The sequence below is a fragment of the Aspergillus novofumigatus genome (genome assembly GCF_002847465.1).
Source record: "Aspergillus novofumigatus IBT 16806 chromosome Unknown P174scaffold_5, whole genome shotgun sequence".
In the NCBI taxonomy this organism is placed as follows: Eukaryota; Fungi; Ascomycota; class Eurotiomycetes; order Eurotiales; family Aspergillaceae; genus Aspergillus; species Aspergillus novofumigatus.
Genome location: NW_020194278.1, coordinates 1,812,545 through 1,825,543, shown reverse-complemented (window position 1 = coordinate 1,825,543; position 12,999 = coordinate 1,812,545). Strand labels below are relative to the sequence as shown.

Here is a 12,999-nt window from a genome sequence, read left to right as displayed (position 1 = left end):
TTTCAAGGAGGTAAGTGAATCGAGTAATGGATTACTTCTTAAGAGTGGTGAAGCGCAGGTAACTATACCATTTGATTAGCATGACTCGTTCATGTTGCGCCCGGGAAAGAGAAGACTTACGGCTTGACCTCACGGATATCGCCAAACTTCTTCTTAGCATCCTCAGTGGAGACGGGAGGGGGGATGATGACATCGTCACCGGGGAGCCAGTTGATGGGGCAGGTAACGCCGTGCTTGTCGGTGGTCTGGAGGGCATCAACCACACGGAGAACCTCGGCGGTGTTACGGCCGGTGGAGGCGGGTAGGACATGATCAGACGGATCTTCTTGGCGGGGTCAATAATGAAAACGGAGCGGATAGTGAAAGCGATGCCCTTCTCGTCGACGTTGGTGGTGTCCTGGTAGTCGACCATGTCATACAGGTAGGCAATCTTGCGGCTGGGGTCGGCAATGATGGGGAAGGTGAGCTTGGAGCCATTGACCTCGTCAATGTCCTTGATCCAAGCCTTGTGGGAGTCGGTGCCATTGGCGCTCTAGGGGAATGTCAGCGAAGCTATCCATGACTGGAGCACCGTTGTTCAGCTTACGAGACCAATCAGCTTGACGTTGCGGGCAGCGAACTCGGGCTCGAGCTTAGCGAAAGCGCCGAGCTCGGTGGTGCAGACGGGTGTGAAGTCATCCTATTCCATTTGCATCAGCCGTCTTTCTTTCCATCATTTGGATGATTCTTGCGCATGGCAGTCTGAAAAATTGGGAGGTACGAACAGGGTGGGAGAAGAGGATGGCCCAGCTGTCGCCGATGAACTTGTGGAAGGAGATGGGACCGTTGGAGGTCTCAGCGTCGAAGTCAGGGGCAGTAGAGCCGAGACGGAGACTGTGGGAATGAGAGAGGATGTCAGCATATGATTCTCAAGAACACAGGGTCCTTGATAATAGTAATTCTATTCAGGAACACTTACGGAGCAGCACGTTCCTGGGCCATTGTGACTGTGTGTGGAAGAGATGGAAGAGATGGAAGATGGAAGATGGAGGTATAGAGAGAACCTAGGGTGATTGAGCAGAGAGCAAGAGATGGAATGGGAAGAGACGAACTCGACAAGGATGAGTGAGATTTATCAGCTAGAAATAGTCGTCCACTCCCCTATACCAAACAGCGAACAGCCAAATGATACCCCTCTAGATCGTCCTCTTACAGTGATCCATGGGCAAATCACAGCGAGGCTCCTGTATCTCCGCGATCACGCAATTCACCACCGCCAGCAGGGCAGAAAGCGTGTGATTGGTGCAACATGAGCTCATTCTTGGTGGGATGTTTAGCGTGCTTTCCTGTTCCTTGGGGTTCGGCCCCACATTTGATGTTTTCGGTGATTATGAGGCCCATCCACCGTCCATGTAGGCTACCAAGGTACGGATGCCTCGGTGCCTGGGACTCTTGAAGGGAATACTACCGGAGTCATGGTTCTAGCTCACTGCAGTCTGATTTCACTTGATTCTTTGTTACTGATGTTGCACTCTTGATGAATATGGTCACTCTTGTGCAGTGTCAAGAAATGTTCTCTTGGTTCCAGTCCCAAAGCATCGAGTTTAATTATCTGCTAACTGCCGAGCTTAACTTTCCCTAGTCTGATTATTCATGGTAGCTCGTACAGTCTTTTTGACGGCCCACCAGCCAATCATGCCTCAAGAGGGTTTGGCAGGAGACATTTGGCTGACAAGACTACAGCCCAGAGCCTATGGGGATCTTTGAAAATGGCGCAATAGGACATCCCTTTCCGTCAATGACTCTGCATGGTGGTGTTTACTGACAAGAATCAGTGCGGGATGCAGCAACCCAATACGTACAACCACAGATGGGCTCCAACAACTATTTACTTCGTAGACTGACGATCCAGAGCGCCAGCAGCCCACACCAGAGATTCTCGGTCACCGATCCATAGGCATGAGGGGCAGTTGGCGTCAAATGGTCGAGAACCTCAAATGCTGGTGCATGGCTTCCCTGTACGCTGCTCAAGAACCATAAACCTGGGAGAAGTAGATAAAATTTGTGACATATGCTTTCTAAGTCGCTTCTTGAGCGAATCTGAAGTTCATAAATGACTGGGACCCATGAAGATAGCCCGACCGTAATCGTACGGACTCGACGCAGGCAAATAGAGCCGTCGCTCCGGTGTACTAAACATCTTAGTCCCCTGCTCCTGATGGAAACTCAAGACTGTCAAAATAGAGCGCCAACGGAGGCCGTTGCGTCTGACGGTAGTTTGCGTTCTTCGTCACTCTAGACCTACCATCCGATTCGGCGAATAGCTTTGCGGCATGCCGACTGAACACCACGTTATGAGAGCCAGGTTCTTCTAGCGCATCGTAGTACCAGTTCAGGACTTTTGCCTTTCGGCTCAGACGCACACCACCCCGAATTTCCTTGAGGAAGAACCTTGCCACAAGCATGCCGGCAAGGGACTCCGTGACTCCACACCCAATTTAAGCATATTGCGGTAGAGTAGCTTAGCCTCCTCTTCTTACTCCTCTACGCGGAGAATAAATCATACGAATCATAATGGCAATACGTTCAAGACGAATCTGTCTTCTGCAGTTGATTCGGAGACAAATATAACCAGCACCGTTGGCGCAATACCGAAACCGAATGTGCACAGAGTAATACGCGGGTCATAGCAGGCCTGACTCACATCCACGTAGCCGTCAACTAAACAGATGGAGGCGTCCGCTCGACCTCCGCATATGCAGCCATAGTAGTCACGCAATAGGAAATCATGGTATGACAGCCTTGCGTTGCTCAACCATAGAAATAGGAGGCAACTCCGAAGATCTGGAGTCTGGACATGACGGTGGAGCCCGTTGCCAAGGATGCGAAGACAAGATGCTCAATTGGGTAAGATAATGGGGTGCGGAAGTTAAGGTGCACATATTCAACATCTGATAGAGTAGTCCCGGCCGCTTCGCAATCTCCTGCAGCTCTCTTTCTCTCTTCTGCTGCAGTATCTGCCTCATAAGAGATCATGATTGTTCACAGTCTCGGGGATCCCCTCTCGAACTAGAGCCGGTAGCCGACGGCTATCTTTTGGTGGGGGATTCATCGTTTGTCTGTTGCGAGGACTCAGCGTAGTCGCAGGCAATGTCAGAGAAGAATTATCCAAAACAGATTGTGAGGAGATCGCGGCTTGAGTCAAAAAGCAGAGAATCGTCGTTAGTTGTAGCACTAGTACAATGGTAGACCCTCGACAGCATACTGGCCGACGAACTGATCCTCCCCGAGTTGGAACTCTGAGTGGAGGAAAATCCATGTGGAGCACGAACTGGCTTAATCCACGTTCTGGAAACCCGGTCCCTGCTTTAGTGCGTCTGCTTCGGAGGGATGACCGATCTTTTTAGATCATCCATCCTCTGGAAGGGGTGCATGCTTCCATGTATGCGGAGTTAGTTTTCTTGCTCGAGCCTACAATTTCGGGACTCAATTCAACCTCAACTGCTCAAAGAATATTCACAGATAATAGAATGAAAATGATTGCGAGGTATGAATCCGTCACCGAGCTAATTTAATCATAGCGGACCAGTGAGAAGGTCGGAATGTTGTAGATGAATCAAGCCAGACGGACACGCCTCGAAGACCTGCATTCGGATCCGTTGACGGACATTTTGAAGCCCAAAGGAGACAGTTATTGAGATAACTCTGTATTCCTTGGCTATAATTTAATAGGTATGGTCGAAAACGAGGCTGTTCCAGCGATTTTGCCAATTCAGTACCCCATGGCGGTTTAAGAACATGCGCGTGAAGCGCGTTAAGCTTTGATGAACGGGTCTTTTTGCTTCTTTCTGTCCGCCTTCTAATTTTCGTGATGATTGACCTTTTTCTCTGGTCAAGCCACTATTCAAGAGCATTGCATAGATACTACTGCAGAGATAATGCAGACTGACTCGCAAGAAGTTAGTGTAGATCATGTGACCTATTAGCGCGACCCACTCTGAGCTTCCGTCCGTCGCGTCCTGTTGAAGCTGGACTGTCAATCCCATGTCTCTTCCGAGGAGGCGCGAGTAAAGCTTCCATCCAAGCTGTGTCCAGACCGGTGTCGTCGATACCGTAGTAGTCCCCCAATATTCTATATTTTTCTCCTACTTACTCTATAAAAAGAAAACAAAGGTGCTGAATACCTTCAGGTGAGTCAACTACCATTGCTATTCTCCCAGTATCAACTTCCTCCCTTTCATGTTCCTTTCCCCTCTCCCCACGGGTGTTCCCGCACCCAATGACAGGCTTCGCACTGGATGTTTGTTATGCGTCTCGGCGCGTCCAGAAAACTGATCCAGTGTCTCATCTGTCCATTGTCACAGTATCCCCCTCCCGGCCTTCTGACTGGCTGGTGCATACTCTATTCTCCCTTTTGTTTTGTATATTTCTTTCCCCCCATCCCGTTGACGTCCTCGAGCACAGTTCTCAGCTCATCACCTCAAATCCCAGGAAGAAAATAAAATGGGCCGAAAGCGCAAGTCTGAAGGCGCTGCCGATAGCAATCCACCAAAGAGAGTGCGTAAGCCTAATTTCAATGCGGATTTCCTCTTCATTGGTCTCTTCATCGATTCCAAGCTGCCCCAGCGCGTCATGCGAGGGCTATAGTTGCCGTCAATCCGCGAATGTGCGATTCTTGGCAGCTTGAACGCATCGTTATCAATCCATCGATATGCCCGTCTACAGTCCTAGCTCTTTGTCGTCATCCATAGAAATACGACTGCTAACTCAGCATACCTGAAAGAGGCGACTGAAACTTGGAATGAACATGCACTGATATTGACTCTTTGTTTATAGCCTGCAATTGATCCTTACACGGGCGAGCCTAGGAAAAGAGGTCGTCCCAGAAAGTATCCCCCTGGTCAAGAGCCACCACCTCCTCCGGGTCCCAAAAGGGGCAGAGGCCGACCTCGGAAGGACGGGACCATCAGATGTAAGATGCCCGAACGGAACGATCGATTAGAGGGCCGGCTGCATTGAGATTCTTCTGTGAGACTAACCACGCTTTAAGCCCCTAACTCGGCACCCGAAACGCCCCAGGGCCCAAAGCGGCCAGTCGGGAGACCCAGGAAGACTTCCGTACAGAATGGAACCGAGACACCATCGCAACCGATACACTCAGAATCGGAAGAGTCGAAAGTTGCAGATGAGGAGAGTGACCAGTCATATTGGTTGATGAAGGCAGAGCCTGAGTCGCGCATTGAAAAAGGAGTTGATGTCAAGTTCTCCGTTGACGATCTGCAAGCGGCCGAGAAGCCAGAGCCGTGGGATGGTAAGTCTCCGGATCCTGGACCCCCTCAACACAATGCAATGACGGCTCGGAGTTGACTTTTGCTCTTCCTCAGGCGTCCGCAACCCCGTCGGTAAGGGTGTACTAGCGAATGGCCACCACAGAGTACAAGCTTACGGAACGATAGCACGGAATCACATTCGGGCGATGAAGAAGGGCGATTACGCTTTTTTCTACCACTCCAACTGCAAAGTGCCGGGAGTCGTGGGCATGATGGAGATCGTCCAAGAGCACACACCAGATGGTTCGTCTTTGACCCGAGTCATGTGTTTGAGCCCGATAACTAACATATAATTTGGCGCATCGCACAGAGTCTGCATTCGACCCTGCTCACCCGTACTACGACCCAAAGTCGAAGAGAGACAACCCGAAATGGGAAGTCGTTCACGTCGAATTCCGTCGCAAATTCAAGAAGATGGTTACACTCAATGAGCTCAAGGTTCATGCGAAGCCCGGCGGTCCTCTCGAGGATCTACAGGTCCTGAAGCAGACTCGACTCAGCGTTTCCTCCGTGACGCCGGCACAATGGAAGTTCATTCTGGGGTTGGCGGGCGAGTCGTCGGAGTCCGCGGAATAAATGGTACAGAGTATGTATTTGAAGTTGTCTTGGCTCGCTGGTATAAATCAAGGGTGCATTGGTCATTGGGATGTTTTATTTGTACATTTCATAGGTCATTATCTTCTGGTACTGAATGCGACAGGTTCGCATCATGGGTATACTATCGTATCATTCCGTAAGCCAGGTTGAACCTGAGACATGCTGCCAATATGTCAGAAGAAAGAATCCAGACTTTGAAATGGTAACTCCGGCAAAGGGTCGTTTGCCTGGGAAGAGTAAGTGTATCCGAAGTTCCTGGGACGGCCCAGAAAAAGCCCAGCAGAAACCCACTTGGCCGCGGCGACTTTATCGAATGAGAGAGATTTATCTACGCAGCTCTCTACAAGCTGGTTATCGGCAGGCGGGGAAAGCTGACTGTCATGGATCCATCCCGAATAATTTGTCAGTTCTTGCATGCACAAATAAATACACCCTGCTTCTTCGCTGCACCTCTTTCTAAGCTCCGAATGCTGCATATGAACATCCCCTCTTTTCTTCTCCGACTGCGCCTGCGCTGTCTCCATCCTAGTACTACTACTACTCCTCCTCCTCTTCGAATCCCTTCCACTATCCGTAGCATCCCCAACAACCCCACCTTCTCTCATCGACACTTCCACAGCACTCCTATCATCATGTCGGACGTCGTGCTTCAACTGACAGCTCCCAACGGGCGCAAGTACTCGCAGCCCATTGGTCTATTCATCAACAACGAGTTTGTTCCGTCCAAGTCAGGCGAGAAGTTCGCCACGATCAATCCTTCGTAAGTTTGTAGCTCCCTACAGCGACTCGACAGCTTAGCTGACGGACCAGGGACGAGTCGGAGATTGCTTCCGTCTATGCTGCAGGGGAAGAGGATGTCGATACCGCTGTTAAGGCGGCCCGGAAGGCTCTTAAGGATCCTTCCTGGAAGCTGTTGTCAGCTACCGATCGGGGGATCCTGATGCTGAAGCTGGCGGATCTGGTTGAGCAGCACCGGGAGACTTTGGCGACCATTGAGACTTGGGATAACGGTATGCTTTCATTGTCTGCCTGCATCGGGTTGAATAACCACTGACAACGTTCAGGAAAACCATACTCTGTCGCGTTGAATGATGACCTCGGAGAAGTCATCAACACCATCAGATACTGTGCCGGATGGGCCGACAAGGTCCACGGACAGACGATCAGCACCACTCCGGCAAAGTTTGCGTACACGCTCCGTCAGCCGATCGGTGTGGTCGGCCAGATCATTCCCTGGAACTTCCCTCTGGCCATGGCTGCTTGGAAGCTTGGCCCTGCGCTGGCGTGTGGTAATACCGTCGTGATGAAGCCTGCTGAACAGACTCCCCTCAGCATTCTCTACCTGGCCACTCTCATCAAGGAAGCGGGCTTCCCCCCGGGTGTGGTCAACATCCTGAATGGTTTCGGTCGAGTCGCGGGCAGCGCCCTGGTGAACCACCCTGATGTGGACAAGGTTGCCTTTACCGGGTCGACCGCGACCGGTCGGGAGATCATGAAGATGGCCGCCGGTACAATGAAGAACATCACCCTGGAGACGGGTGGCAAGTCTCCCCTGCTGGTCTTTGACGATGCGGATCTGGAACAGTCGGCCAAGTGGGCGCACATTGGCATCATGTACAACCAGGGACAGGTGTGCACTGCGACGTCGCGGATCCTTGTCCACGAGTCCGTCTATGATCGATTCGTGACTCTGTTCAAGGAAGCCGTGGCGACAACCAGCAAGGTTGGCGATCCATTCGCCGATGACACCTTCCAGGGACCCCAGGTCACCAAGGCCCAGTATGAGCGGGTGCTCTCGTACATCGAGGCTGGCAAGAGTGAGGGCGCTACCCTGGTTGCCGGCGGCGAGCCCTACAAGAACGTCAAGGACGGCAAGGGCTTCTTTATCGCCCCTACCGTCTTCACTAACGTCAAGGACAACATGCGCATCTACCGCGAAGAGGTCTTTGGCCCATTCGTGGTGATCTCGAGCTTCAAGACCGAGGAGGAGGCCATCACTCGGGCCAACGACACGACCTACGGGCTGGGCGCAGCTGTTTTCACCAAGGACATTGAGCGGGCGCACCGCGTGGCCTCGGAGATCGAAGCCGGCATGGTCTGGATCAACAGCAGCAATGACAGCGACTTCCGTGTCCCCTTTGGCGGCGTCAAGCAGAGCGGTATCGGTCGCGAACTGGGCGAGGCGGGTCTCGAGGCATATACGCAGATCAAAGCCGTTCACGTCAACCTGGGGACCAAGCTGTAGTTATGACATGAGCAACGAATCTTAGCCAGCAAATATGATTCTGTACGGAGTAGTTTTGGTGGAAAACCGCTGGCTTCTACATGAGCCATTCGACTCCTTTCATCCAGCATTTCACATAGGCACTGATACCTAGTCAACTAACCATCAGGTCATCATGCAACAGCTCTTCTTTCCTCATAAGCAGGCCAGCGTCATCTCCAGAAACAAACTCACCAGCAGCAGTAAGGCAACTGTCCTCGATCCACATCTCCTACACTACCAACCCCACCCACTCTCCAACAAACGCAAGGCGCCTGCATCCCATCCCCTCCAACGCACATTTCCATTCATTTAGATACAGCGGATACTCACCTATCCCTTGTACCCTGGTACCCAACCAACGCCCAACAAACCTCCCATACAACGTAGGCAAGGTAGCGCACATGCACGAAATCCAAATGAGATAAACCCAATTGCAGCGAGCATTGAAAACGCCGCATTACGGCCAGTATATATTCCCAGTCAGAGCCAATAGGCAAATGAGGCGGGAGAAATTTTCGCTCTCACAGTCGATGCGGTTGGAGGATTGTGTAATATGTACCCACGGTCCTCGAACTGTCGTGGCAAGTCGTTACTCGCCATTGGTGTCCTTGCCTTGGGTGCGGTGCGATGCGATGTGCTGCAGGGTGTGAAATGCAAGGCTGCGGTGCGCTGCGCACGGCGCAGTGCACCTGCAGCTTTGTGCTAGCTTGGGTGGTATCTGTATGGGTTGTAGGTAGGTCCTGGTTCTGGTGGGATTGTTGCTGCGCTCGACATGCATATACTCGAGTAGGTATACGTGTAGCCGTAGCTCTTAGTAAGTGGATTGGTATGGTAATCTGGTGTCATTATTGACATATTTTGCCTATTTGCCTACCTACCAACTGGTGAGGTTGATGTACTCCGTACCTCAGGATGTAGTGGTACCTTCGGTACCTTCCTTACAAATGCACTGGTACCGTAAGTTACCATACACACCTGTACCAACTGGCGCGCAGATGCGCAGATAATCAGCTAGCAGCTAATGTACTCCTTAGCTGCATGCCCAACGCATCACGGCCGCTGCTAAGTTAACCTAACTGGAGGTGCCCTGCTCTGCTCCTTTCTTGCAGGCTTGCAGCTGCATGAAGAATCGATCATGTGAACTGAAACATGGCTGGTTGTTATTTCCTTTCAACCCAAGCTGACAATGTACCTACCCTCATACTACACCACCAAAACCGTCGGAGTGTCTGTCATATCTCTATTTACGGAGCATTAAACTCGATCAGTCAATATGACCTCTCAAGTCCCATCATAACGGTCGGAGCCGTCATTACTTGACAGTTTGACAGCTTCACCGCATTTTCATATGTGCGGTGTCGATACCTCGACCGCCTCATGCAGCGGTCGGTGCCTCGGTGGTGGATCAACATTTTCTTCGAGTTAAGATTGCAGGTCACTGTCAGGCAGCGACAGCTGCCTAGTTCCACTGTTCCAGACGATCAGAGGTGCATTTTCTACTCCGTACTCTGACCCGTCACTCCGTTGCACGACTTATGCAGCTTGGACGTTGGGCCGGTCAAGCCAGTGCGGCCAGTGCCACTGCATAAGGTTGCTGGACGGATCGTACGCAGCCATTCCATTTTCATTAAGTTTTCCTTTCAATAGGAGAGAAAAACCACTTACTTGCAAAGTATCTACGGTGCAAGGAGTGGTCGGACGTGGAGCAATGCATGACGTTCGATTGAACGGACATCCGATGCATGATGTCCAAGCCCGTTGATGATCGTCGAAACAGATGGAAAGACGGGCCAGCTTTGAAAGCTAACCTGTACGGAGTATCCGTATATTAGACGATGTCAATTGCCCCTAATCCATTTAGTAGAGATGTCCACTGCCAGACCGCTTGAATTAGCTGGCTGAAGGTCGGTACATAACCCGCGAATGTTTATTAGATTACCTGGAGATCGGCGATACTCAGAAGTAGTTAGTAGTAATTAGTGATGCCCAGCTTCATTCGAAATCCTTCTGGCGGTCATAAATCCCTAGGGCCGTAACTGCTAAAGGATCGAACACGCCGAGGCCTCATTTCTGATCTATCTCCGACAATTTCATGCAGGAGATAATCAAACGCGGCACACAGGCCGCCCCGAGGCGCAAGAACTGGTGATCAATGCTGCGAATAATGCAGAGTGACATGTCCTCGCAACGGCTGTGCGTCAGATGTTTGACGCCCACGCACTTTGAGTTGAAAACAAATAAGCAAACCGGCGAACCGCCGTTGAGAAGTCCGGGTGCCTGAACCATGAGTGGATGCTCTGTATCCATTATCATAGGCCAGAAAATGGAACGAGAGGCCGGAAATGTTCCAGGAGTTGTTAGTTATTGTCTTAAACTTCGATGATGTCTATCACTTCCCACTAAACTATCAGCTGTCACCCTGGACAAGCGATAGTTTGACATTGGACAGGATGGCTGGCCCCGTAATGTCGACGATCGGATCACTTCCTATTTGCTTGGATGGCTCCAATTCCTTGGTTAGGATACTTGTCTCTGTTTCTCCACTGCGATGAGCTAACTCCTGGTCTGGATTTGGATCTGGGGCCAAAGGAGGCGCAAGACGGGAAGTCTGCCGTACCCCGGCAACCGTAAAGACAAAAAGCCACCTCCTTGGGAAAGCTGGTACGCCATATGGTGTACGCTGTCCATTAATACGGTCGCTGAGAGTCTCTGCTATCACTGATGAACGGTCTCTATTCCTATCGAATGGCAGCTGATTGCTCACTTTTTTTTTCCCGGAAGGCCTGTGTTATCGTTTCAACTGAAACTCACAAGGATTTGGCAATATTATCCTATGGAATAGGTATAAGCTGGACTGAGTTAGCGACGGTCTCAATACCGTTCCAGTTGATTGGTGTCTGTTCCTGAAGGATCAAGTTCCCGACTTCCCGTCATCAGAGGCGGAGTTTCATCTCCCGTTAGCGAACGGAGTATCAGTCAAAGAGTCTCCAAATTGTTCTCGACCATCTAACAAGCAGCGACGGTGAAGCCTTTGAGAACTCTGATGATTGTCGTCACGTACCTGCAGCCTACCGGACTGAGGCCAAGACAAGACTGACAGAGATTGTCGCTCAGGGGTCCGAACTATTGAGCCTGCTGGCCCACTGACGGTCATCTATCATCTACCTTACCTAGAGTGAACTGAGTACGGAGCCTACGGAGAAATGGACCGAGACAAGTGGACGTGATGGATAAAGGCAGTGGATAAATAGAGAGATCGGGTTGTGGGGGTTTGTCTTGGCATTGACATCCCACGTAGCCGGTCACAGAGACAATTGGATTTGAGCTCAATACTTCTCCATCACCATTGCTCATTTTGTCGACGGCTGTCGTTGATCATTAATAGCAGCTAGAGCTTTTGGAAGCCAGACTCAGAGCGATTCCGTCGGTTTTCGCCGTCATCATCCTGACCGCAACTTGACTTTACCGGATCCGCAGAGATCATCCTTTGGCACCATCCAGGCAAGGCAAGCTTTTCCACTTCGTTACCTGGTCTGTCAGTTGGCCGAAGCAGTATACGAACGCGAAAGTCCACAATCAAGCCTCATCATGGCCGGATTTCAGAAATGGACGGTCACTGAGGTATGAATCTCAAACACCACCGCTGTAGCTCTTATGTACAGCGCATCAGTTGTAGACGAAGCGTGCAATCTCACCATTCTTTGTTTGTTAGCCCTACATCGACATAGCAGGTACTCTGCTCGAGGGCCCATTTCACGATGAGGCGAGAAACGAGTTTCGCTTTGTCGACATCTGGGATCAGAAGTTGTACATTCTGGATTTAGCCAAGGGTCCGGAGTCTTTGAAAACAATAGACACAGCTTCTCCTCTTGGGTAGGTATAAACTTCCAAATAACCCTGATGGCTGATTCGCTGAGCGAGACATGCAGAGTCACCGCCAATATTGCGAATGGCGGTGATGATCACAAGAACCTAATAGTCGTAGCCGCCAAACACGGCTATGCCCTTGCTGACCGCAACACTGGGGAGCTGTCGTATATCCGCAAGGTCTGGGACGAGCAGGAGGATCCGGAGAAACCCCATCGGTGAGCCTGGATCATCTGAAAAACCCCGTCTTTGGGCATAGAAGTTGACTCGTTCCGAATGCTCTCTGAACCAGAATGCGTTTCAATGACGGAGCCGTCGACAGTCATGGGAGGTTCTGGGCCGGATCGATGAATGATCCCAAAGTCCAGAAACCAACCGACGAGGGCGTCTTGTTCAGGCTGGACCCCGACCTGCAGTTGCATCGTATGGTCGAAGGGGTGTCCATTCCCAACGGGATTGGCTGGAACCCCAGAGACGATACCATGTACTTTACCGATTCGCCCACGGCGAAGATCTTCGCCTTTGACTTTGACGCCAGCACGGGAACCATCAGTAACCGCAGAGTGCACTATGATGTTGGCGAGCCTATGGAACCCGATGGTTTCGCCATCGACGAGGAAGGATGCATCTGGAGCGCGATTTACGGGGGCGGGAAGATCATCCGCATCTCCCCGGAGGGCAAGCTTATTGGCGAGATTTCGTTCCCAACCAGGAACATCACCTGTCCGACCTTCGTAGGGACAGAACTTTTTGTCACCACGGCAAAAGACGATGTCAACGATGAGCGGTTCCCAGAGTCTGTCCGTTATGGCGGACGGGTCTATCGAATTGACGTAGGAGTTAGGGGAAAGCCGAAGAACGAGTTCCGATTTCAGAAGTAGGTTGTCAAATGCCGAGGGACACGTCAATAGTCATGAATATGCGCATGGGACTTTCAATAGTCACAGATAGCTCCAACCC

The 12,999-nt window shown here is 51.1% G+C and overlaps 6 protein-coding genes across 6 annotated transcripts; 4 read left to right on the top strand and 2 right to left on the bottom strand.

Moving 5' to 3' along the window:
* Positions 1 to 31: 31 nt before the first annotated feature.
* Positions 32 to 981, bottom strand: P174DRAFT_421965 (peroxiredoxin; the record flags this gene model as incomplete). The annotated part of the gene is made up of 6 exons (XM_024825001.1): positions 32 to 62; positions 121 to 245; positions 287 to 532; positions 587 to 679; positions 765 to 873; positions 959 to 981. The coding sequence occupies 6 exons, from the start codon at positions 979 to 981 to the stop codon at positions 32 to 34; spliced, it is 627 nt and encodes a 208-aa protein (XP_024681532.1).
* Positions 982 to 2,086: 1,105 nt separating this feature from the next.
* On the bottom strand, positions 2,087 to 2,444 carry P174DRAFT_421964 (uncharacterized protein; the record flags this gene model as incomplete). Its single annotated transcript, XM_024825000.1, has 2 exons — positions 2,087 to 2,211; positions 2,285 to 2,444. The coding sequence occupies 2 exons, from the start codon at positions 2,442 to 2,444 to the stop codon at positions 2,087 to 2,089; spliced, it is 285 nt and encodes a 94-aa protein (XP_024681531.1).
* Positions 2,445 to 4,205: 1,761 nt separating this feature from the next.
* Positions 4,206 to 6,023, top strand: P174DRAFT_442800 (EVE domain-containing protein). The gene is made up of 6 exons (XM_024827663.1): positions 4,206 to 4,536; positions 4,816 to 4,951; positions 5,030 to 5,290; positions 5,364 to 5,381; positions 5,436 to 5,552; positions 5,620 to 6,023. Exons 1-6 carry the CDS (start codon positions 4,483 to 4,485, stop codon positions 5,883 to 5,885), a joined length of 852 nt encoding a protein of 283 aa, XP_024681530.1. The 5' UTR covers positions 4,206 to 4,482; the 3' UTR covers positions 5,886 to 6,023.
* A 346-nt stretch (positions 6,024 to 6,369) lies between these two features.
* Positions 6,370 to 8,313, top strand: P174DRAFT_442799 (aldehyde dehydrogenase family protein). The gene is made up of 3 exons (XM_024827662.1): positions 6,370 to 6,666; positions 6,717 to 6,916; positions 6,971 to 8,313. The coding sequence occupies exons 1-3, from the start codon at positions 6,374 to 6,376 to the stop codon at positions 8,149 to 8,151; spliced, it is 1,674 nt and encodes a 557-aa protein (XP_024681529.1). The 5' UTR covers positions 6,370 to 6,373; the 3' UTR covers positions 8,152 to 8,313.
* Positions 8,314 to 8,687: 374 nt separating this feature from the next.
* Positions 8,688 to 9,097, top strand: P174DRAFT_216681 (uncharacterized protein). The gene has a single exon (XM_024821364.1). The coding sequence runs from the start codon at positions 8,800 to 8,802 to the stop codon at positions 9,022 to 9,024; it is 225 nt and encodes a 74-aa protein (XP_024681528.1). The 5' UTR covers positions 8,688 to 8,799; the 3' UTR covers positions 9,025 to 9,097.
* A 2,663-nt stretch (positions 9,098 to 11,760) lies between these two features.
* On the top strand, positions 11,761 to 12,920 carry P174DRAFT_372604 (SMP-30/gluconolactonase/LRE family protein; the record flags this gene model as incomplete). Its single annotated transcript, XM_024822441.1, has 4 exons — positions 11,761 to 11,793; positions 11,885 to 12,045; positions 12,102 to 12,257; positions 12,332 to 12,920. 4 exons carry the CDS (start codon positions 11,761 to 11,763, stop codon positions 12,918 to 12,920), a joined length of 939 nt encoding a protein of 312 aa, XP_024681527.1.
* Between the last annotated feature and the right edge of the window lie 79 nt (positions 12,921 to 12,999).

Excerpts from the sequence above, each read along its gene's own strand:
- P174DRAFT_442800 (XM_024827663.1), top strand. The coding sequence starts at position 4,483 with ATGGGCCGAAAGCGCAAGTCTGAAGGCGCTGCCGATAGCAATCCACCA. Across the intron at positions 4,952-5,029 it reads GAAGGACGGGACCATCAGAT|CCCCTAACTCGGCACCCGAA; the intron begins GTAAGATGCCCG and ends CCACGCTTTAAG. Across the intron at positions 5,553-5,619 it reads CCAAGAGCACACACCAGATG|AGTCTGCATTCGACCCTGCT; the intron begins GTTCGTCTTTGA and ends CGCATCGCACAG.
- P174DRAFT_442799 (XM_024827662.1), top strand. The coding sequence starts at position 6,374 with ATGCTGCATATGAACATCCCCTCTTTTCTTCTCCGACTGCGCCTGCGC. Across the intron at positions 6,667-6,716 it reads TTCGCCACGATCAATCCTTC|GGACGAGTCGGAGATTGCTT; the intron begins GTAAGTTTGTAG and ends CTGACGGACCAG. Across the intron at positions 6,917-6,970 it reads CATTGAGACTTGGGATAACG|GAAAACCATACTCTGTCGCG; the intron begins GTATGCTTTCAT and ends GACAACGTTCAG.
- P174DRAFT_216681 (XM_024821364.1), top strand. The coding sequence starts at position 8,800 with ATGCGATGTGCTGCAGGGTGTGAAATGCAAGGCTGCGGTGCGCTGCGC.